A 25115-nucleotide genomic window follows, 5' to 3' on the forward strand; every position below is an offset into this window, starting at 1 on the left:
CCATTCTGTTTACATTGCCGATCAAAAGGGAAGCTAGGGCATTTTTTTTTTCCTGGCAAAACACTATTCAGATAACTATTTAAATAATTTCTCATTGCTTCTAAGCATTAGGCAAACACCATAATTGATATTTTCATGTGGTATGGTAGCTTAAGGCCTATAATTCCAGTACTTGGAAAGCTGAGGTAAGATTGCCACAAATTTGATGCCAGCCTGGGCTACATAGTAAGTTTCAGGCTAATTGGAGCTATATTGTGAGACCCTCAAAAAATATTCATATTTCCATATGCCCGTTATACTACCAGGGAGGTGATGGGAAACAAAAAAAAAATTTACTCATTGATGAGGGTGGTATCCCCATGACCTTAATGCCTTCCACTAGGCCAACCTCTCAACATTGCTACATTGGAGACCAAGCTTCAATAGGAGTTGTGGTAGGGACAAGCCTATTCAAATTGCAGTACCAAGAACACAGCTCCCATCCACCTCCACCCCCACCCCCAGAGAGAATTGCATATCCTACCAACTCGGTTCTGGTAACCCTTAGTTGCAACTTCTCATCAGATTCACGACCTCTTGCTTCTCACACCTGTCTCAACACACATTCCAGAGGTAGAGAGAAGCCAAACTAAGAGATGACAGGGCATGTGGTATCAGATGTCAACCTGGTGGCCTATCCTGAGTCTGAGGAAGGGTAGAGAGGGAAGGACCCAGTACATCTCTTCAGAATCCCATGAATCCCAGTGGGTAAGAGTAGCCCACAATGACGAGTAGGGATTTCTTTGGTCTACACTCTAGGCCAGGATATAAGCCTTGTTCTTGGGCCAAATTAGGCAGCACCTGTCCTTTCCTTTGGAACCCCTTCCATTTTGGAAATCATCAGGATCTAGTATATAAAGGCCTACAAGCTGAACCTTCTGACCTGTTTTGTTTGGCCAAAGTGAGGTACTGGGAGAGTGAGGAGGACCTGCCACACTATGTTGGCAAAGGGAGGACTTTGCCTCAGGGTGAAGATTGGACCAGCTCTGCTAGGACTCAGTGGGAGGAAAAAAAACAGAGCATTCTTTTTTTATCTATACCTTGGATACCTTCCAGGGCATCCCAGGATACTCAGGCAATGGAAAGCCACTCTACCGGTTAGACCTGACCATAGTGGCTATTCACTCCTTCTCTGCCATGCCCTTCAATGCCGGGCTCCCAGATTTGCACATTCACCCCATTCTTCCCCATCCATCCATCTACATTCCAGTACCTCAAACCTCATTTCCAGTACACATCCCTCCTGACTGCCTCCTAAATATCTCTACCAGCGTGTTTCACTGACATTTCAGACTCAACAATTCCTAAGCAAAGCACACCATGTTCCTCTCACTATTAGTGAAATGTTTGTGTACCCTGTGGTCCAGGAGGAAAGCCTGGGCTCTAGGCTTCACTACTGGCTTGCTCTCTTTTCCCCTCATCTCCTTTCTTATCCACTCCACCCCAATCTCCTTTCACATCTACTTCCTGGTGATTCTACCCTTCACTGGTTCTCAAATCCTTCCATTTTTCTCCATCTCCAATGCCACCACTGACCCAGGCCAGCACTATTTCTGTGTGGTCACTGTATAGCTTTCATACCAGACCTCCCAAATCTGGGGCTGGAAGCATAACTCAATTCAGAGGCTTGCCTAGCATGCATGAAGTCTTGGATGTGTTTCCTAACACTACATAAAACTAAGCATAGCGGCCCAGGCTTTTAATCCCAGCACTCAGAAGGCAGAGGTAGGCAGATCTTTGAGAGTTCTAGGCCAGTTTGGTCTATATAGCAAGTTCCAGGGCAGTCAGAGCTATATGGTAAGGGTGAGAACCTGTCTGAGCATGCACACACACACATACCACACACGAAAAACCAACCAAACCAGTGTGGTGCATTCCTGTAATCCCAGCTCTCAGGAGATGGAGGCAAGAGGATCAGAAGCTCAAGGTCATTCTTAATAACATAGCAAGTCTGAAGCCAGTATAGGCCTCAAAACACCAAAATCACAAATCTGTTCACATCTGTCCCCTACATCAGCCCCTTCAAGTGGTTTCCTAATGTTCTTAGGTTCTTGTCCAGATTCCTTAGTTCCATTAGGTGTTTGCCTGGTCTGTTTCTCATTTGGATTTTGTATCCCAGACAGACTTATTTCCATTCATGCAGCTCCTTAACTCACCCTGTCTAACCTCTGAGACCTACCACATCCCTTCCTGCCCTTTATAAAAGCAAACTGTGACATGTTCTCACCTCTAGAAACCTTTGCTGTTAAAGAGTTCTGGAGGTACAAGGAGCTGCCTCTGAACGGCAGGAGAAAGAAATCACTTATTCCAAGTCAACGTCCCTCTAACGTGGCCAGAGGACAGGCTCAAGTGAAGTTCCAGTTTCATAGCCCTCTGTCCCACCCTGTCTGCTACTGAAGCTGGATCAGAGAGATGTTACATGAGCCCATGTCTGCCTGGATGGGGTGAACCTTGTGTGAAAGGCAATACTAATGATCTACCAGGTTGGGGTTTGGGGGAGACAGAGAAAGATAAACTGGTACACCTGTCTATCACCCCAGTGTCAGTCAAGTTAGTTCCTTTCATTGACAAGAACTTGTAACCCTGAATGACTGAACAAATGAAATGAAAGGGGGAAATGCTTGGGGGGAGCAGCAAAGCCAAACCACCTACAAACCCAACCCACTAAGGCTACTCTTAAGGAGAAACCTTTAAAAATCTATGTCAAAGTGTGGGCTGGAGAGATGCCTCAGCAGTTAAGAATACTGGCTGTTCTTGTAGAAACCCAGGTTCAAATCCCAGCACCCACATGGCAGCTAGCAACCGTCCATAACTTCAGTTCCAGGGGATCTGACAGCCTCTTCTGTCCTCCAAAAGCATTGCACAATACAGGTGCACTTACCTACATGCAGGCAATGCATGAATACATATAAAATAAAAATAATAAAATATTTAAGCAGGGCGTGGTGGTGCACGCCTTTAATCCCAGTACTTGGGAGGCAGAGGCAGGTGGATCTCTGAGTTCAAGGCCAGCCTGGTCTACATAGTGAGTTCCAGGATAGCTGGAGCTACAGGGAGACCCTGTCTCAAAAAAGACCAAAAATAATAATAAAATATTTAAACAAAAAAGATATTAGGTCAAGTAAAGGGTACTGAATGAAGTTGGACAAAAGAGAGAAAAAGAGATCATTGGAGGAAAGAACTTATTAGAGGTCCTGTTGTCTGTGAGGCAGCAAAAAGAGGGAAAGTATACACATGGTCAGGTATAGGTAATCCAAAATGATATAGGAATGGAGGGCACTGGAGGAAAGTTCAGGGTTGTCACTGAAACAACCCAGAATCATGCAAGAGACTTAGGTGGAGAACAAAATGGGAGTTTGGCTAATTGAGGAATGATGTAAACCACAAGCAGTGCCATTGGCTACCTCATGAGCCAGCCTTATACTTTTACATCAAGCACTTAGTAATGCCGATCTCTTAAGTCTTATATTAACCTTCAAATCACACGTGACATTAGGTTCAATTACATTTATTTGTGTGTACACAAATATGCCATGACCCTTGTGTGAAGGTTAGAGGACAATTTTTGGGAATGAGCTCTTCTACCATGTGAGTCCCAAGAATTGAACTCAGGTCACCAGGCTTGGTGGAAGCACTGTTACTTACTGAGCCATCCTGCAAACCCAGGTTTAAAATATATATTCATTCATAGCTTCAGGAGGGAATGTTCATGTCAGAAATGGTACTCAGAGGGTTGGGGGGTGGTAGGTAACACACACCTACAATCCCAGCACTTGGAAGGTAGAAATAAGACCAGGAATTCAAGGCTACCCTCAGCTACATATTGAGTTCAAGGCCAGCCTGCGCCATATGAGGGTTTCAAAAGGACAAACAAAAATGTGCAAAAGCTCAATTTAAAAATTTTTAAACTTCGGGGCTGGAGAAATGGCTCAGCAGTTAAGAACACTGAATGTTCTTGCAGAAGACCCGGGTTCGAATCCCAGCACCCACATGGCAGCTAACAACTGTCTGGAACTGCAGTTCCAGGGTATCTGACAGCCTCTTCTGTCCTCCTCCGACAGTCTCCGACACAGGTGCACTTACCTACATGAAGGCAATACACACGTACACATAAAAATATAAATATATTTTTTAAAACTTAAATGAAAAAAAAATCCTTAGAACTATTCTGCTCAAAACAGGCAATTTTACTAAGCAATAAGAGAAAAGGAAAATCTGACTTTCTGTACACCCCATCCTTTTTTTGATGCTGCAGGGAGATCAAACCCAGGGGCCAGCACATTCTAGGAAAGTGCTCTACCACTAAGTTGCACCCCCAACCTCAGCCTGCAATTTAACACCATTTCATTATTATCTTGTTGGGGTGCTACTTCCTACCAGAGGTACAAGTGCTCCCCCTCCCTCTGCCTACAGACCCTGATGCCCTAGAGATCCAAGATGAGTCTCCAATTTTAGGGAACCCCTTTAATCAAGATGTGGAACTTTTGAGGAGCCACCTGACTCCAGTTGTACAACAAAAGTGACTTCTAAACATATTTGTGTGAGAGAAGAAAGCAAAGGTTGATGGAGATGGCTGTCATCAAGAGCAGCCACTTCCAGGAAATGTGGCCACAAGATGATTGGAAACAGATGCAGCTGGGTGGGCAGGGCTCACTGATGTCCCTTTCAAGTTGTATGTCCAATACCAGGCAGTTTAAACTGTCCTTTGTTAACTGGAGAAGGGCTTTCAAGTATCTTTCTTGATTTTGATGAGAATTCAGACACATATAAACTATCTAGCACCTACTTGGCTTGGTAGTACAACATACAGATACTATTTTTAGTATTTTATTATTTTGTGTGTGGGGGTTCTTCTTTGAGACAGGGTCTCCCTGTAGCCCCAGCTGTCCTGGAACTCACTATGTAGACAAGGCTGGCCTTGAACTCATAAGATCCGCCTGCCTCTGTCTCCTGAGTGCTGGGATTAAAAGCATGTGCCACCACGCCTGGCTTTATTATTTTTATGTGTATGCGTGTATTGCCTGCATGTGTGTAAGTGCAACCTTGTCACGCAATGCCAGCATAAGAGGGTGCTGCAACTGGAGTTACAGATGCCATGTGGGTGCTGGGAATCAAACCCAGGTCCTCTGCAAGAGCAGCGAGTGCTCTTAACTGCTGAGTCTTCTCTCTAGCCCCATAGCTATTATTTTAATTCTATTAAGACTAAGCACTCCATGGGAGCAGTGTTGCTGCTTGGCACCATAGCTGATCAAGGAGCAGTTACAGAAATGAATGATAAGAGGTAGTACTCCAATAAGCTAAGGGCTCCATTCTAAGGAGGAAGGTGCCAACCACCACAAGAAAAGCAGTTGCTACATTAGGAGAAGCAAATTTCAGGAATGTGGGTCAGAGAGGCTGGCACCAGGTCAGCCTTAGGCATGGCCAGAAATTCTGTCAGTGACACTTTTGCATACAATAATTCCTAAAACCAACAGAGCATATCCAAAACAGAATCCTGAAAGCTGTTCTTTTCAGATGGGAACAATGAGGTGGAAGGGGCTGGTATGCACTGTCCGTCGACTACATCAGTGCCAGACATGATGGCCCACACCTGTAATTCCAGGACTCAAGAGGCTGAGGCAAGAGACACTTATTTACAGAATAAAAGCCCGTCTCAAAAAATCAAAATAAGAAAGGGGGACATAAGACATCTCTCAGATCTCAAAATGAGGGAAATGAGGCATAGGGTAGTGGTCACTAGGAAGGAGGGCCCTGCCAACACCCTGCACTATCAGGGGCTGCTTGCTGGCCTCAAGAACAGTGAGCCATGTTGGAACTCAGAAACTGAGAACAGCTATAGCAGTGCAAAGCTAAAATGAGCAAAGCAGCTGAGGTGTTTCTAGCACTTCAGCTCTTGTCTGTCCAAGATGCTTCTGGAGATCAGGTAGGGGTACTCCTGAAGGCAATGGGGAAGAGGGCAGCAGACACTCAGAGATGAGCTGTGGTCTGCTCAGCAGCTGTCCTCCTGGGTCCAGTTCCAGGCATTGATGAAGAGCTGCAGCCAGGGAGAGGTGGCTAGAGCATCAAAGGGAGGGGGTCGCCATGCCCACTGCCAAGGCCTCACAGCCCGCTCAGGGTGTGGCATGAGAGCCAAGTGGCGCCCATCCTGGGAGCAGACACCAGCCACACCCCCTGGAGACCCATTGGGATTCAGGGGGTACTGCTCTGTCGGGTTCCCATCATCATCTGCCCAACGTAAGGGAGCCAAGCCCTTGGCCTCTATCTGGGCTTGGAGTTCAGAAGAAGAAAATGCCATGTAACCTGGAAATAAAGGAGAAGGAAAGTGATTGCCAAGTTCCTTCAGCCCCAGCCCTCAGACCCTCCCTTGCCTTTCCCAGCCTGACCTTCCCCATGGGCACTCCACACAGGCAGCACAGCGCCTTCCATCCCTCGAAGCATCAGGGCTGGCCCAGGCCCTACACAGACACTGGCCCAGCGAGACTCAAATCGCCCAGATAGGTTGTGGCGGAGCAGGAGGCCAGGTTGTGTTGACTGGGAATCATGGTTGGCCTCCTCTGGCTCTTCACTGGGGTTGCCTCCCACCCAGCCCAGCAGAGCCAACAGCTGACAACCATTACACACACCCAGGCTAAAGGTGTCTGGGCGCTTTCGGAAGCGCTTCAACTCATCCCTGGCCTGTGGATTAAAGGTCACGGCAGCGGCCCACCCTAAAAGAACAGGGAAGTCAGGGTGAGATGTAGAAGGCCTGAGACAAGGGGAAGCAGGGAATGAAGGGAGACATCTGCTCTTCCATTCCAGCAAGCAGTGCCACTCTATGGAGCCTCGGGCAAGCCTGAAGGAAGAAGCAGCCTTATCTGCTTCAATCAGCCTGATAGGTGGCCCATGATTTTCTTTATGCTATGCCAGAACATTTTCAAAACATTTTACTTAGTTGTCTAAGATTCAAAAGTAAAATTTCAGTTGCATGTGGGTGGCTCGCTCCTGTAAATCCCAGTTCTTGGAAGGCTGAGGGAGGACAAATTCTAGTTTGAGGTCAGCCTGAGCTACATGAAACTGTCTCAAAGCAAAAAAAAAAAAAATTCACACACAGTAAAACTGAACTTTTGGCTTCTCTGGAAACTGAAATATCTGGCTGTCTATAGGAAGATCTGCTCAAGTCAGGTTGGCACGGCCCTATAAGGCCCATCTGCCTGTTTTTAGATGCTCTCAGTCCTTCTGGTGGCATCTGGCCCTGAACCAAAGTACTCTGCCCGACTTTGTGGGAATGACAGACCAGTCCTCAGCCCAGGCAGAGGGAGCCAAAGGCATCTTTATAGGAAGATGGAGATGGTGGTCTACATACTGACCTTTGGCAGAGCCCAGGACATCTGCATAGCTGAAGCCTCCCACAAAGGCCACACCGCGGAAAGTGTCCAGCCTGATGGCTCCAGAGCAGAGGTCCTGCATGGTCACATCCCACACCTAGCCGGATGGTGAGGAAAATGTCAGGACATAAAACCCAAGGCTAGATCAAGGCCTTCAGCTCTACTGGTCGCCATGCTCACCTCAAACCCAGCCAAGTGAAAGGCATCAGCCATTTCTCGGTCTCCATTACTGCCTTCTTCTCGCAATACGGCAACTCGGGGGATGGGACCACCTGGAAAAAGTGTCTCTGAGCCAAAGGGCTACCTACCCATCCCAACATCCCAGCTACTTTTTCTGGGACAAGCTGAAGCATCCAGGTCTTTAGTGTACACTCCCTCACCAGGCTCACAGGTCACAGAGGCTATGGGGAAGGTGGGTGGTAGGTAGTAGCTGGGCCCTGTCCGCTCCTTCAGGCCCTGTTCCTCCTCTGCCACACAGCATGGTTCTGCCTGCAGCAGGTCCAGCTGGAAACTCGTCTCCTCCCAGAGGGCTCTCAGTTGCCTGACAGGCTCCTCCACAACCACAGCCCCATTCACTGATACCCGGACCTGGGAAGGAGAAACCCAATTAAGGGCAGGGAAAAAGGGTGACCTCATGATGCCCAGCAGGGTGGACCATATGAGCACCACTCTCTTTGGCTTCCTCACCATGGCCTGGGGCCCGGCCTCGCCTGTGTGGCCAAGTTCCAGGCAGCATAGGCCAGCACCATGGTATCGCTGCAGTACTCCAGCCAGGTCTGGCTCCTGCACCTCCAGTACCAGGCCTGGCTCCTCTGCAAACAGCACAGGTAGCACTGCAAGAGCAATGGGGGTGAGTCAGGTTGACTACAATGCTTCCAGGGACTCAGGCCCAGTCGTGTCTAGGGGGAGGGGGTGGGGTAGCATCAAAGAAGCTGCAACAGGGGCTGAGAGGTCTCAGAGGGACATAATCTAGAGCATGATAGGTGCCATCCAATTTAGAGGTCAGAAGACAGTATGGAGGAGACAGCTGAAGACTCAGAAGAAAGGGTCAGAGATACCATATTCTATACCAGAAAGTCTACAAGTGAGAAAGGTAGCCCAGACCTGAGGCTAGACCCCAAGCTCCTTACCATCAATTCCAGGGGCAGGTATATCCACCTCTATCCCACAATTCCCAGCAAAGGCCATCTCTAGCAGGCAGGTAACAAGGCCTCCGTCGCTGATATCATGTCCTGAGCAGATTTGGCGGTCTGGAGGAAGAAGGAAAAGTTCAGACACCTAAGGCTGAGGTTCATGGCTCCATAGCATCTGGAGAACCAGTAGTATGTGTGAGAAGGGGAGGAACTCATGAGAGAAGGCCCTGTGTCCCTAGTACCCCATGCTCACTTGTTCAGGAAACAAGTGCCTGCAACATGACTGCTACCACAAACACCAGAGCCTCACTCACCTTTCAGCAGCCCCTGAGTGATGTGGAAGGCACGCACCAGGTTCTCAGGAAGGTCTAGGTCAGGAGGCTGCTCCCCAAGTTGGGAGAAGCACTGGGCCAGAGCCGTGCCCCCAAGCCGGTACTGCCCAGGGCTCAGAGGCACATAGAGCAGGCAACCTGGAGAGAGAGAACAGGGGAAGAGCAGCTCAGGATCCCTCTTCAAATTGTTCCCAGCATACAGTGAGATACCCCCAAATGCTAGCCCCAGGAAGCAGTAAAGCTCAGGGCTGAAATGAGCTCAGGGCTGTGACAAAACACTCTGACCAATACAAACTTGGGGAGGAAAGGGTTTATTTGGTTTACACAAAAGCAAGGACAAAGAGGATGAAGACATACCTCTTCCTCCAGGATGCTTAAGGTCTGGGGTCACAGTGGCTGTGATGTCTGGACAGACGGCATAGGCTGAGATGACCAGCGATCCTGCCAAGAAAGAAGTAACTAAGCAAGGCTCCAGCCCAGGACCAGAGATTCTTCTTCTCTCCCAAGGGCTCCAACCTTACCAGGAGCCCTCACAGTCTCAGTGCCAACCCGGGCAGCCATGCTGAGGGAATCCTTGCCACCATCCACTGCCACACCTAATGCTGCCATCACCGCCACCATAGCCTCACAGGCATCAGCCAAAGCTGCACCCTCGCCTGGGAGCTTGGCTGCCCACATCCAGTTTCCACTGCACTTCACATCCTAGGAACAGTGGGACATGGCATTAGAAGGAAAGACAGATGCATAGGGCCTAGGAGCTTATGTGCATACAATGAAGGGCAAGAGGGAAAGTAAGTGATGGATACAGAATTATCTCAGAGGCCTGGGCTCCAGGATAGAGGCTGGGGGTGGTGAAGAGCTTACCCGGAGATCAGTGACCAGAGCAAACACCAGGTTGGTGAGGGCTTCGGCCACAGCCAGTCGGGCAGCAACCTTAGGGTCCAGCAAGCTCTTGACTGGCTGCTCTCCCAAAGCTGTGGCAGCCCCTATGAGTTCCTGGTGACTCAATGCAACAACAGCCACATCAGCTAGAGGAGTCTGCAGGGGTCCAACACACTGCTGTTGAGCTACAAGGCCACCTACGGAGCGGTCCACCTATGTAACCAGGTGGAATTGGAAAGAGGGCAAGAGTCAGGGCATGCCTATGTTCATCTACTTGCCTCCAAGTGAAGTGGGAGGCCTGGCTCTCCCCCCAGTTACAGACAAGAGCACACAGAAGGTGGGTAGCAGGGAGAATAGGCCAGCAAGGAAGATGCCCTGCTCCCCGACCCTTTCACTACCAGGGCCTAGGGAACCCCAATTAGGTCAGCTGGGGGTGGGTGGAATGACAGGGAAAGATGCAGGGGGCAGAGTGGTCAAGAGAGGATGCAAGGAGGACCTTATTGGTGAGGTAGCGCTTGCTGGCCACAGCAGGCAGCCTTAGAACCCGTTCCAGAGCCTGGCGCACGCTCAGTCCCAGGGGCAAGGCCAGAGGCTGCAGCACAGGGGGTTCTCTCTGGAGGAAGAATTCCTGCAACGGAAGAGTGGCCTGAGTGTGAGTACCTGGGGAGGGCTAGGCACAGAGGTAGGGGAAAGGGATGTGACAAGAAGGCCACAGGAAAACACACTCCCACCTGTAACCTGAATACCTTCTGAGGCATCTTGCCCAGAACCCAGTCAAGCTCCAGGTCCACAGGGGTTGGTGGAGGCAGCTGGGAGGCATGTCCCGGGCCAGTTTGTCCCACAGGGTACTCACGATCATCCACCAGTACTATCTGTGGACTCAGAGACAGCCCCCAGAGAGAATGAGACTGAATACCAGCAGGGAATGCACCTGGAGAACACTGCAAAAATGCTCCTGTCCTGCCTGGCTTCCTTGTGGAGTACCTCCTTTCTCCCTACCACCTTCCTACTGTTCCCCACACCTCTTACACCTGCCTCTCATTCCCTCCCGATTCAGCCCATATACCCCGGCAGTTCCAGCCTGCCTATAGAGTCTGCTTCTGATCACTGGGGCCAACTTACCCTCTTGTCTCCAGTGACAGTGCCCACAAAGCAAGCTGGGCAGCGTTCCCGGGCACTGACACGACTCAGGAAGTCCCGGTGGGGGGGCCTCAGCAGAAGTGCATTTGATTCCTGGTACTCAGCCCCCCAGATTTCCAAAGCATTCAGGGTTGGGTCACCTAACTGTACAAACATGGCAGGAGAAACAAGAAGGGTCAGCAGGAACTGCCTCACCTCACAATGCTGCTAGGAATGGGGAGAAGATAGGGAGGGGAAGTTGGAAGGGTGGAGAGCCAGGCTTCAGAATGAGGCTCACCCACCTGGAAGCGGCTAGTATAAATGACGGCTCCTGCTGGGTCACTCAGCTCCTTCAGGACATTGCCTGGTGAAAGAATGGCAGGGAGAAGCAGAAACCTGGTCATAGTCAGCTCCAGGAGAACAAAGCACAGTCTCTGGTCTCCAGAGGAGTATCTAATTCTGTGTCACTGTACGAATTGCTGCTGTAGCCTTGCTACCTGCCATCCCATGGCAGTAGGCTCTACCACCTCCATCCCTGACCATGTCCAGCACACAGAAGATGAAGAACAGAAGACCCAGAGCTGGGTGGTTGCCTGCAGATGCTCAATGCCTTTCCCTAAACCAAATCTGGCAGGAGACTAGGTAGACCCATTTCCTTGTCTCAACCATTTCCCTCACCATTGCCACCAGCACCCTGGTCATGGAGGCTGCAGATGGGATTTCCTCCTGGGGCTTCCACACAAGCTCGGATCACTCGATTCATTTTCTGCTCCATCTCTGGGTCTCCCCGCTGTACAGCCCCAAAGTCCAGGTCACTGGTGTTATCTCCCTGCACCTGGGGAACCATAGGGCATAGCTTGGCTCAAAGAGGCTGGGAGCTCCCCCCATGCACCTCAACAAGGGACCTAGTGATATCATAGAGTCTACCTCCATAGCTATTCTCACTCACCTGCACAGACGAAGCAGCTCCACCCCCAACTCCAATCCTGTAGACAGGACCCCCAACCTTTACAACCTCCATCCCTGCAAAGAAGGAGGATAGAACCAGAACCTAGGGAAGCTACCACCAAGGCTGTTAAAGTAAGGCAGCACTGAGGACTAACTGAGGGGAATAGGACCACAACACTCCACTAGACAGAAGGGGAAGCAACTATACAACTTCAACAGAGGACAGTGTAACAACTAAAATTACAAATGCATCTATTCTCTGCTTGAAAAAATAAATTTAAGAAAATTCTTCATATAGATTTATTCACATTAGTACAAAAATCACCTATATATAAAGATTAAACAGTGCAGAATGGAAATAATGTAAGACTAAACAGGACAGGGGTGCAAGACGGCTCAGCAGGTGAAGGCATTTGCCACCAAGCCTGATGACCTGAGTTCAATCCCCGGAACCCATGAGGTAGAAGGAACAGTTCCAATCCCACAAGTTGTCCTCTGACCTCCACATGCATGCACATGTATGTGTGTGTATGTATGTGCACACATATACACACTATTAAAATATAATAAAAAAAAATAAGGCTAATGTCATATGTGGTGGTGCACACCTTTAATCCCAACACTTGGGAGGCAGAGACAGGTGGATCTCTGTGAATTCAAGGCCAGCCTGGTCTACATAGCCAGCTCCAGGCCAGCTGAGGCTACAGGGAGACCCTGTCTGAAAAAAAAAACAAACCTGTCCATCTAGAAATAAACTCACATGTCTATAGTCAGCTGACTGTGGTTATGGGTGTTTGTGTAGTACGTAAACTGGGGATCAAACCCAGGCCCTTGCACCTGTTGCCAGGCAGGTGCTGTACCACTGAACTATACCCACAGCCTTGCCACATGATCTTACTTCCTTCCCTCTTATTTTAGTGTTGGTTTTTGTTGCATTCTGTTCTTTGAGACAGGGTCTCCCTGTAGCCCCAGCTGTCCTAGAACTCACTATGTATACTAGGCTGGACTTGATCGCATAGAGATGTGCCTGCCTCTGTCTCTTGAGTGCTGGGATTAAAGGCAATCACCACCATGCCCAGCCCATTTTGTTTTTTTGATACAGGTTGGCCTCAAACTGAAAAGTCTTCCTACTTCAACCTCTCAAGTGCTAAGATTATACACGTCCACTACCATAACCAATTGATTTTGTTCTCCTCTGGTGTTAGCTAATGATTGAACCCAGGGTTTCAACCATGCCAGGCAAGTGCTCTACCACTGAGCCATATCCCTAGTCCTTCAAGTGATTTTTGAATAGAATGTGAAGATGATTCAACCAGGAAGAATAATCTTCTTAAAGACTAGGTCTAAAACAACTGGATATCCACATGTGAAAGAATGAAGTTGGAGGTCAACATACAACGTAGAGGGAAAAAATGAACTCAAAATGTATCTGAGGTTACCTGTCACCACTCATCAAAGAAACTTCTTTTTGTAGCAGATGGAGAGACTATTACAGAATTCCACAACTAGTCACACACAGAGAATAAGTATCCAGAGATGTCCGGCCCTAAAGTGACACATTTACAATGGAACCTCTATACCTAAGGCTCACAGAACATAGCAGAAGAGGGGAGAGAGAACACTAATGCATCTCTCAACTCTCACCAGTGAAGCTTCCTCATGCAATAGAGTGATTAACACAGAAGGCTACAACTGGCCAAAGTTGTCCTCTAACCACCACATATGTACCATAATACACAGGTGTACACACACACAGAAATAATAAACTTTTTTTAAAATTATTAAAAAAGATAGCTGAGTGTGGTGGTGCACGCCTTTAATCCCAGCACTTGGGAGGCCAAGGCAGGCAGATCTTTGTGAGTTCAAGGCCAGCCTGGTCTACATAGTGAGTTCCAGGCCAGCTGGGGCTCCAGCAGGGAGACCCTGTCTCAGAAAGACAAAAAAAAAGATGTCTAGTGACATGGCTCAAATTCCAAAAGGATGGGATGGAGATATAGCTTAGCTGGTATGGTGCTTGACCAGCATGCTTGAAACCTTGGGTTCAATCCCTAGCACCACATAAACTAGGTAAGACCTTTTCACAAAAAAGAGAGAGAAGCCAAGCATGGTGGCACACACCTTTAATTCCAACACTAGGGAAGCAAAAACAAGTGTCTGTCTGCGAGATCCAGACAATCTGGTCTACATAGTGAGTTCCAGTCCAGCTGGGGCTACAGGGAGACCCTGTCTCAAAAAGAAAAGAGAGAGAGAGAGAGAGAGAGAGAGAGAGAGAGAGAGAGAGAGAAACACAACAAGCATCCCCGCATCCCTTGGCAATCATTCTTTAACCCCACCACCACCTGTACCAAGGGTTTCAGGGATCAAATTCAAGTCATCAGGCTTGCTTGACAAGTGTCTTTATCCTCTGAGCCATCTTGTGCGTCCAGTACCTAGACTTTCATTCTGATTCTACCACAGCTCTTAGCAGAGTACCCAGCACACAATGGGTGAGTACTCAATAAATTTTTGCTCTGTTGAATTGAGCCAGTAGATTAAAGTTCCCAGCATAAAGGAACCGAATTAATACTAGCTGTGATGACTAAACAGAGGTAGGGTGAGGGCCCCTGCCATGCATAAGTATACTGGGGAACAGACAAAGGCAGCAAAGACTGAGAGCACTCTCCCTCACAGAAAAGTCTTCTTTTGACAACCTATTCTGGAGAGAGGAAACAGGAGCCTGGAAAGTAGAAACAATTCCCTATAATGTCCTCACGATTCACTTTCTCTGGCTGCCCCGTGTGTTGGCTGGATGCAGAGAAAGGTGGCACATCTTACCTGGCTCTGGGGGCTCTTTGCCCACATGCTTAGCTTCCATGGACCCAATGCCCCCACTAAACATGATTGGCTTGATCCACTCACGTCGCTGACCATCTGGGAGCTGGAGACCCAAGGAGCGGGCAAATCCTGGTGTGGGAGTAAGAGGAAGATATAAGTCCTCTAGTATCTGTCCAAGCCCCTCTAGGAGGTGTTTCTTTTCCTGCTATACCCACAGCCTCACCAGCCAGCACTGGTTCCCCAAATTTGTTGCCATAATCAGATGCTCCATTACTGGCCTCAATAGCAACTTCCAAAGGCTTGGCAAAGTTCCCAGGATACTGAAAGCTTGGATCCTCCCAGGGCAGACTGTAACCTGAAATGAAAAAATAAAAATTGAATACACCATAAAAACAGAAAGCAAGAGCTGTGACTGTATCTCAGTAGTACAGTGCTTGTCTATAAAGGACCACCTGTGTACTTGCAATGTGGAGGCACAGAACCTGCAGGTAAGCACTGGTTTGCTTCCCACCTCCAAAGCTAGCCTTTCCTCACTGCATGATAGGACTTATTTAATTATGCTACTTTTTATCTGTTAATAATGCTAGCGATCAATCCCAGAGCTTTGCACGTGCTAAGTAAGATCTCTACCACACAGCTACACACCTACACACACCAACCCTAGGATCATCTAGGATCAGACTGCTTTCTTTCTTTCTTTCTTTCTTTCTTTCTTTCCTTCCTTCCTTCCTTCCTTCCTTCCTTCCTTCCTTCCTTCCTTCCTTCCTTCCTTCCTTCCTTCCTTATAACAAAAAGAGTAAAATAGATGACTATAAATTATAGCATGTGTTTTGCTTTTTGTTGCTGTTTGGTTTGGTTTGGTTTTTTGGAGACAGGGTCTCCCTGGAACCCCAGCTGGCCTGGAACTCACTATGTAGACCAGGTTGGCCTTGAACTCAAAGAGATCCACCTGCCTCTTGCTCCCAAGTACTGGGATTAAAGGCATTCACTACCACACCCAGATAGTTTTCTTTTCAACTTTTTTTTTTTAATTATGGGCATATGTGTATGTCTATGTGGCTATGTTTATGTGTGAGCTCAGGTGCCCTCAGAGTTCAGAAAAGGGCATCATATCCCCTGGACCTGGAGTTGTAGGCAGTTGTGAACCATTTTCCATGGGTGTTGAGAACTGAACCCATGTCCTCTGCAAGAGCAGTATAGAGACTTAACCACTAAGCCATCTCCCCAGGTCCTTCTTAACGTTTTTCTAAGAAATTAGATTTTTGAGGGCCAGGGTTGATCATAAGATAATCCAGTCTCATGTTTTCTGGCTGAGTGGATGCAACTTTCTAAAGAAAATCAACAGTCTGCAAACCCAGTGTAGCAATCTCTGATTCACCCAGCTTATACTGCTTCTGATCTTAGTCAGCAAAAAGCTGACTACTTTGAAGCCCTCCCTCCCAAGTAAAGGCACCCAGATGACCCTTCGACCTAAGAGATATAGGTGATGCCTTCCAGGACAAAGAATCTGGAAGGGAAGGTGGGCAGAAAGGAAGGAAATGGAACCTGGGATGTGCAGGTTTCCGAAGCAATAGCCAGCAGTACCAGCCACCACATGGGCCCCACGGCCTGTGCACTGGACATCTCTGATGCGGCCACCTGTGCCTGTGGTTGCACCACTGAAAGGGGCTACTCCTGCAGAGAAAAAGGGACGGAGATATGGGTGCCACCTAGACAAACCCCATCCCTGATCACCCCCATGGAAATAAGGACAACCCAGGCTTAGCCTATGGCCTGGGGCCTTTGAACCCTCTAAGCTCACCTATGCACCTTGGGACCCAGAGCTCACCTGTGGGGAAGTTGTGTGTCTCTGCTGTGAATACAACATGTCTAAGTCCTTGCTGTTGCCGGAAACAGCTTGGTCGTGTAGGGTCCTCAGGCTGTAGGAATCGAACTTCCCTCCCCTGGATTGCACTATGGAGACAGTCATTCTACACCCTGTGTTCTTCCCAAGAGCCATGCCAACCCAACCACTGTCCCGAGGCCTCTCTCCCCTCAGACCCAAGGGCACACCAGCACAGGGCACAGCCAACCTGCTGTTGTCACAGAACTTTAGGACATTGTTGGGGTTTGAGGATGCCTGGGTACTCATGATGGACTCAAACAGGGAGTGTGCCAGCTTCTTCCCGTCCACGTAGAGCTGGCCCTTGAAGAACCAGTGTCGGCTGTGCTCACTGGGGGTGACATGGGGAGGGGAAGGCAGTTCAAAAGCATGGGTAATTCCTCAGGACTGTGTCTTCTCAACAGCATCCAACAACAGTCACAGCCAATTCATACTTAGATGTCAAAGTACCTTCCAGAAAACTATCACACATTCTGCCATTGTAGATTATCCAGAACGAAAATAAAGATAAAACCAAGATTTAAAGGTAAACACCTAGATGGGTAAGGAGCTCAGGCCCTCAAACAGATCCTAGGAGGCCCCTATAGCAAGGTAGAACAAGGAAGGTGAGTCCCTGTGGTCTTCCCTTCTAATCTCCATGGGCTAAGAGATCAGGACAATACCATTTCTCCTCACCTATTGGACTGAGCCAAGTCAAAGACCTCCACCATACTGGGGTTCCGCTGTAGCTCTTGAAAGCGCTTGGTATAGAAATCCAGGTCCCAGGAGTCAAGAGCCAGACCTGGGGGACAAACCCTAAAGGAGCTGACAGTATGCCTCAGGCTACCTATTCCAGGTCTCTGCAGTCCTGTTGGACCACGCTGGCCCCTTCCCTTCATCTCCCATGGACTCCTGCTCACCTAGCTCCTGGTTGGCTTTCTCCAAGGCAGGCCGACCCTCAGCTAGTATGTTGATGGGGCCATTGAGGGGGGCTGGGGTGCTCTGTGGTGAGAAGCTCTGGATGGGGTAAGGGAAGTGCTGCTCTGTCATCCGGTCATGCAAGGCAGCCAGAGCAGTGGCCTCCATTTCAGCTGAAGGGCGGTGGGCAAACTACCAGGAAGACATACAGAAGACAAGGAATGGGGAGTTGAGGAATGGAGAGAAAAGGTTCACTCCTGGCTCTCCAAGTTACTCAGCCAACTGCCACCATTTATAGCATCTTTTCCTCCTCCAGTGTAAGAATCAAGCCCTCAAGCCCAGGATCTTGTATACTCTGTAAATACTCTAGCACTGAGCTATGCATACCCGGCCCAAGCAGCAGCTTTGTTCAGACTACAAAAAAACTCCCCTTCTGGGCATGAGTTCATGCCAGGATGCACAGATTAGAATGAGGAGCTAAGCTGGCCCATTCACCCCACAACCAGGTACCTTCAGGCAGCAAGCATAAAGGGCAGGCCTAGGCTAGAAGCTCTCCCCTTGCTTCTCCCATGACTTTATCCTAGAGTTAATGATCTAATCTCTGGTCCATTTGCTCCTCTTGATTTTCCACAATGCCTGCTGCCTCACCGAGAGCCAATAACGCCGGGTAGTCTCTACACGATCCACAGCCTCTAGGCCCGCAGCGTGGCACACAGAAACGATGTTAGTGGATGCTGGGGTAGAGAAGTTCAACCTGAAGAGAGGGTCAGATGGTTAGTTTGAGGGTCCTAATGAGCATTAGCTGGGAAGGTGGATCTTGTCCGCTGCTATTTAGCCAACATGCTACCATTACCTCTTCACCACTGGCCTCCTGCCTCAGACTGCACACCAAGAAAATTTGCTTTCAAAAGTTACTCAATCAGGGCTGGGTGTAGTAGCATATACCTTTGATCCCAGCACTTGGGAGGCAGAGGCAGATGGATCTCTGTGAGTTTGAGGCCAGCCTGGTCTACATAGCAAGTTCCAGGCCAGCTGGGGCTACAGGGAGACCCTGTCTCAAAAAGGCCAAAAAAAGAAAAAATAGCTGGGGAAGGGGCCGCAGGCGCCATGTCAGGCTGCCAAGGTGGCAAGAAGAAGCCCCTGAAACAGCCCAAGAAGTAGGCCAAGGAGATGGATGAGGAGGATTAGGCTTTCAGGCAGAAACAAAAAGAGGAGCAGAAGAAACTTGAGAAGCTGAAAGTGAAGGCCTGGGGGGGGGGGTCCCCTGGCCACAGGTGAAATTAAAAAATCTTGGCTGGGCGTGGTGGCGCATGCCTTTAATTCCAGCACTCAGGAGGCAGAGGCAGGTGGATCTCTGTGAGTTCAAGGCCAGCCTGGTCTACATAGTGAGTTCCAGGACAGCTGGGGCTACACGGAGACCCTGTCTCAAAAAGACCAAAAAAAAAATCTGGCTCTTCATATACCTGAGATGATGGTAAGCCTCTTCCATTCCTATTTAAACATCTGGATTCCCTGCCGTAACATCTTTTGCTACCTATAGCTAGAATAAAGTGTTGTCCTGGAGCCTGTTATACATTGTAATAAACTTTTGTGAAAAAAAAAAAAAATTATACAATAGTTCACCGTCTCTAGTTTCCATTCAGCTTACTCCTACCTCAGCTGTGAATTTTAAGTAAATCCAGCCCGGAATCCTGCCAGAGCCTGCTGTTCCATCTTTGTTGTACTTTGAATTCTGTATCACCTTGAATTAAACCAACTCATTTAAAAGGCAAAAAAAGAAAGTTTATTAAACAATAAATGGCCCTTCTAGTATTAAGACTGCTGTTATTTTTAACAAGCCTGGATACGTAAACCTGTAATCTAGCTATTCAAGAGGCTGAGACAGAACAACTGCAAGTTTAAGCCCTGCCTGGGCTACAAAGTGACTTCAAGGCCAGTCTGGGAAACTTGGCAAGATAAAAAGAAATAAAAAGAAAAAACAAACAGACAAACAAAAAAAAGAAAACAGAAACCAACTCAATGGTTCAGAGCTTACTTAGCATGCATAAAGTCCTAGGGTTAATCCTCAGTACTGAAAACAAACAAAACAAAAAAGTCTGCTGCAATTTCAGCTTCTCAGGATGTAAGGTGTTATTTCTAGTATATACTTAGGAGCTAGTTTAGTCTTCAAAGACATTTGCCCCCTTAGGGAAAGCACCTCCATAGCTTGTTAGGCAGTAGGCTGGAACAAAGGAAAACCAAATCTCCAAAGACCACAAGGGGAAGGAGATAAATGGAAGTGAAGGGGTGGGTAGTGAGTGCCAAAGGGACAAGGTACCTTGTAACATGGGAACAAGGTCCTCTAGAAAGCAGCACATACCTGGGTCCAACCTCCAGGAGCAGGTCATTAGAGCCAGGAAGAAGCCAGGACTCCTGGGCAACATCATCCAGAAACAAGGGGCAGCCAAAGAGCCACTTCAGCCTCTTCATCTCCTTAGCACTTGGGAGAGCCTCAGCTGCAAAGATAGGACAAGGGCACCTCTAGACACTCACTACTCCTGGCACCAAGTCACCTTCTTCAAGAATCTAACACCTGTGGCCAGCAAGAGGGTACAGGCACCTGCAGTCAAATCTGACAACCCAAGTCTGATCCCAGGGACCCCCATGACAGAAGGAAAGAACTTGTTCTCTGACCTCCACTTGTATGCCATGGCACATGCACCCACATGTGTACACACATACACAAGTACATGAAACGGTGGCTGAAGAGATGGCTCAGCAGTTAAAAGCATGTTCTGCTATTGCAAAGGATCCAAGTTCAATTCCCGGCACCCATGTCAGGCAGCTCACAACCAACTGTAACTCCAGTTCCAGGGGATCGATGCTTCTTCTGGACTCCACGGACACTTGAACTTATGTGCATATTCACACATATACACATCATTAAAAATAAAATGCTTCTATGCTGGAGAGATGGCTCAGTGAGTAAGAGCACTGGCTGCTCTTGCAGAGGACTGGGGTTTGAATCCTAGCACCCACATCATGGCTAACAACCGTCTGTAACTCCAGTTCCAGGGGATGTGGTGTTCTTTTCTTCTGACCTCCGTAGGCATTACACAACATGGATGCACTTGCGTGCATGCAGGCAATACACTTATACACATAAAATAATAATTAAAATATTTAAAAAATAAAAAATAATATGCTTCTTAAAATGCAATACTAAATAATAAATATATAATAATAAATATATAGAAATAAAATATAATAAAAAAATTTTCAAACAATTCAACATCTGACATTGGGTGTAGTGACCCATGCCTATAAGCCCAGCATTCTAGAGTTAGAGGCAGTAGGATCAGGAGTTCAAGGTCCATCCTTAGCCACATAGACACTTTGAGGCCAACCCAGGCTACTTGATAGCCTGACTCAAAAATCCCACAAAAATAAAATTAAAATAATCCAAGAGCTGGGCCCAACCTGTCCAGTTCACGTTGTAGCACAGCTCAGTCTCCACAGTCTGAAGTTTTGGCAGTTTCCCTTGCAGTTTCTGAAGAATATGTCCAGAGGCAGCCCCCTTATGGCCAGAGGGACGGACATAAAAGTGCAGGACTGGGGCCATCTCTGAAGGTGTCCTTCTGGAGAGCCGAGTTAGGTTCCTTAAAAAAAAAAAAAAAAAAAAAAAAATTTAACTTATTTCAAGTTTTAAAGATATCCCAGATATTGGGGACAGAGTAGGGGAAAATTATAGGGATATTCAGGAAAATAAAGTAACCAGGAAAAGGTAACCAAGGGGGATATTTTAACTAATCCTACAAAACATAGGCCTTACAGGTGTTTGGGGGGGGTATGGCTCAGTGGTACAGCATGTGCTTAGCCCTGGGTTCAACCTCCAGCACATGCACACATGCAAACACATGCATAGTAAGCACTGGTAATGTGGGAGAGCAATAGTGTCATAGTTAGCTTCAGTTGTCAACTTAACACAAGCCTAAAGTTACTTAAGAGGGATCCTCAACTGAAAAGTTTTCTTGATCAGATTGTCTGTGGCTATGTCTGTAAGGTATTTTCTTAACTGCTAATTGATATAGGAAGGCCCAGCCCACTGAGCAATACTGTACCTAGGCAGGTGGGCCTGGGCTATATAAGAAAGGTAGCTGAGCAAGCCAGAGGAAGCAAACCAGTAAGCATGTTCCTCCACGGTTCCTGCCTCTGCTCCTGCATGAGTTCTTGTCCTGACTGCCCTCAATGATGGATTATGACCTGGAAGTCATACAAGCCAAATAAACCCTTTCCTCCCCAAGTTGCTTTTGGTCAGGGTGTTTATCACAGCAACAGAAAGGAAACTAAAACAGATGTACAGATACATCCTTGGGCTCCAGGTAAGGTAGGAATACCACTACAAACAAATCAGATATTCTTGACCCAGTAGGGCTAAGGCCAAGGGACTAGGGCTACTAAGTCAATACTTCTGCAGGATTTTCTGAGCTAAATGGTGCCTGCCATGGACTCACCTTTTTTTTGGGGAGGGGCGGTTGTTTGAGACAGGGTCTCCCTGTAACCCCAGATGTCCTGGAACTCACTATGTAGGCCAGGTTGACTTCGAACTCACAGAGGTCTGCCTAACTGCCTCCACAGTGCTGGGTCTAAAGGTATGTACCACCACACCCTGCAGACTGAATGTTTTTATCCTCTGCCTACATTCATATTTTGAAACCCTAATTCTCAAAATAATAATATTTGGATAGGTATCTTTGGGAGGAATTAGGTTATGCGGGTGAAGCCCTCATGAATGAGACTGGTGCCTTTTAAGAGGCATGATAGCTAGATTTCTTTCTACTACATGAAGATACAAGGTCAGTAGTGTGACACCCAAAAATGTTTCTACCAGAACATGAACATGCTGGCACCCTGATATCAGCCATCTAGCCTCCAGAACTATGAGAAGTTCTATTGTTAATAAGCAACGCATACTGTGGTACTTTGTTCTGGCAGCATCTAAGGCATAAACCTGGAGGATGAGAAGGGCTAGACTTGACTGGTGAAGTAAAATGATAGTCCCTTCGCTTCACTGCTTTCAAAATTTGTTCCTGCTCAAGGTAAATCCAAAGCCTCAAAAAGGCCTTTCCAACTTCTGATCCCCTTGGTTCTCTGCAGGACCATGTTTTTACTCACCTACCCTATGTCTCTATTCAGATACGATCAGATTATCACCAACTCTGGGATGTTCTCACTGCCTTGTGCTCACAGACACCTACCTTCTAACCACAGCTCAAGTCTTCTAATCTGTACCATTCACTAAACTAAGACCAACACAGGCCACATAGATGTACACTATCTCTTCCTGAGGGAGGGAAAGAAGTTTCCTACTTCACATCTACACTTGGATGACTCAAACTTAACTCATTCAAAACTGAATTCCATAGGCAGACAAGATGGCTCAGTGGGTAAAGGCACTTGACCCCCAAACCTGATGACCCGAGAGAAGCAAAGTTATCCTCTGACCTCCATACCCCATGCTTGGCACTCAGGATATATACTGCATGCTTAGGGTCCTGAGGTGCTGGGTTTGATTCTCAACACAACAAAATGGGGGCGGGGGGGGGAAGAGAACAACTTTAAAAATATCCAGAGGTCACTAAACAGTTTTGGGGGTTTTTTTTGGTCTTTTTGAGACAGGGTCTCCCTATCTCACTATGTAGTCCAGGCTGGCCTCGAACTCACAGAGATCCACCTGCCTCTGCTGGAATTAAAGGCGTGCGCCACCATGCCCAGCTACTGAACAGTTCTTATGAGACCTCTCAGCAGCATGTGATTTATTCATTCCCTATTTCAAACACTCTCCTCTCTTGGCATCAATGACACATTTTCCTGGACCTCTTTCATCGTCTGGTTGATCCTTCTTGGTCACCTATGCTGGCTTCTACTCTTCTGTTCAACCTCTAAATGGTTGGTGCCCAGGGCTCTGTCATTACTTTTTTCTCTTGCGCTCTTAAGTACTTCATCCTGTCCCGTGCTTTAAACATTACCTAGCAGAATCAATGAAATTGCCACCATTCAACTATTTTCAACCAAAAATGGCAATTTGATATTTTCCAAAGGATTCTATAACTTTATCAAAATGACTTTCCCTAAAATCCCAGACTGGTAAATTTAAATGCTTATATGACCTCTCCACACAGGTGTGTCATAAATACTGTCAATAGAGGCTGAGTGCATAACTCAGTGGAGTGCTTGCTTAGCTTACACAAAGCCTTGGGTTGGTTTGATCCCCACAAAATTGGGCATATAGCACACACCTGTAATCCTAGCACATGGCAGATGTAGAGGTAGGATGATCAGGAGTTCAAGGTTATCCTCAGCTACATAGTAAGTTTGAGGCCAGCCCAGGCTACAGGAGGCATATCTCTCTCCGTCCCCCTTTTCTTTTGTGAGGAACAGTTTATTGAATACATGGGAGGGGAACAGGAGGCCAGGCAGTAAAGGCAGTACTGCTGGCATCCCCAAACAGGAATTGTGATTGGTTGTTTTCCTGATCTGCTGTTCTTCTAGATTTCTCTATCTCAAGAAACGCTACCATCATCAAAAAGGTTGCTCAAGCTGAAAATAAAGGCATTGGGCTCAGTGTAAGGTACTCGGGTCCTGGGTTCAATTCCCAGAACTAAAACAATTAAATATGAATCAACTTTCGTTTTTCTTTCCCTTAACCCAGTTCACCAACAAATCTATTTCTAAACATCTCCTAAATCTCCAGCCTTTTAACAATTACTGCCTCATTCTAGTCTAAGCCACCATCACTCACCTGGAGTGATCAATGTATTGGTTTCTTTGTTGTTATCTGGCCTGGAACTCACACTCTTGCCACTGTCACACAAGTGCCGGAGTTCACAGGCGTGCATCACCGCACCCAGCTGCACTAGATTTTTTAACTGTCTGATTCCACTTCTGCACAACCACATTCTATTTGCTATAAGCTAGAATAGAGATCCTGGTTTTTGGAGTGACGAGATGGCTCAGGGGATGAAGCACTTGGCACGACAGCCTGACAACCTGAGTGTGATGCCTAGAACCCGCGTAAAGGTCGAGAGAACGCCACAAAGTTGTCCCTTGACCTCCACGGAAAAGCTGTGGCACATGTGCAACCCCCCATCAGGCGCACACTCAGCAGAGGAATGGACTGGCACGCGGCCCAGCTGGACCCAATCAGGCCTGATGGGATACCGAAGCGGCCTGGATCTCGCTTGACTGGGTGACCAAGGGAGAAGCACCAGGGAGAGGGCCCGGGGTAGCACGTGGGAGTTCTACTCACGTGAAGTGGTCCAGCAGCTCCAGAATCCCACGAATCTTCGCGCGCTGCTACGTCATCCGCAAGCGCCGCAGCAAAGACCCAACTGGTGCACTTCAGGACGAACACGCCCTTCACCGGGGGCGGGGCGGGGCGCCCTCCTAGGAAGTGGTGTGTGGTACCTGGGTCTTGAATTAGATTTTGTGGAAGTAGTTCATTCAGTTCCATGTCGTCGATTGTCTCATCCCCCTTCAGTAATGACAGATACTCTGCAGGAATCTGAACAAGAAGCTTAAAAAAAAAAAAAAAAAAAGGCCTAAGATTCAGTTTTCCTCTCCCTTCTCTCCCTTTGCCTCCCCTTTTTTCTTTCCTGAGTGAATAAATAAATTTAATTTCTAGGACAGCCTGGGCAGGTTTTTCAGTTTGGTTTGGTTTGGTTTG

General features: G+C 47.7%; 1 protein-coding gene across 1 annotated transcript; it reads right to left on the minus strand.

The window, feature by feature from the left end:
* Positions 1-4076: 4076 nt before the first annotated feature.
* On the minus strand, positions 4077-24787 carry Pfas (phosphoribosylformylglycinamidine synthase). The gene is made up of 28 exons (XM_008855753.3): positions 24699-24787; positions 20870-21048; positions 19770-19905; positions 18059-18164; positions 17413-17602; positions 17189-17294; positions 16704-16844; positions 16460-16584; positions 16177-16305; positions 14855-14986; positions 14632-14760; positions 11819-11892; positions 11548-11704; positions 11172-11233; positions 10873-11034; positions 10497-10622; positions 10247-10378; positions 9733-9963; positions 9390-9570; positions 9226-9309; positions 8851-9006; positions 8534-8653; positions 8091-8236; positions 7784-7991; positions 7584-7675; positions 7386-7500; positions 6423-6746; positions 4077-6339 (listed from the first exon to the last, which is right to left on the minus strand). The coding sequence occupies exons 2-28, from the start codon at positions 21009-21011 to the stop codon at positions 6029-6031; spliced, it is 4017 nt and encodes a 1338-aa protein (XP_008853975.1). The 5' UTR covers positions 21012-21048; positions 24699-24787; the 3' UTR covers positions 4077-6028.
* Between the last annotated feature and the right edge of the window lie 328 nt (positions 24788-25115).

Source organism: Nannospalax galili, unplaced genomic scaffold (assembly GCF_000622305.1).
Source record: "Nannospalax galili isolate Female #2095 unplaced genomic scaffold, S.galili_v1.0 scaffold146, whole genome shotgun sequence".
NCBI classification, from domain to species: Eukaryota; Metazoa; Chordata; class Mammalia; order Rodentia; family Spalacidae; genus Nannospalax; species Nannospalax galili.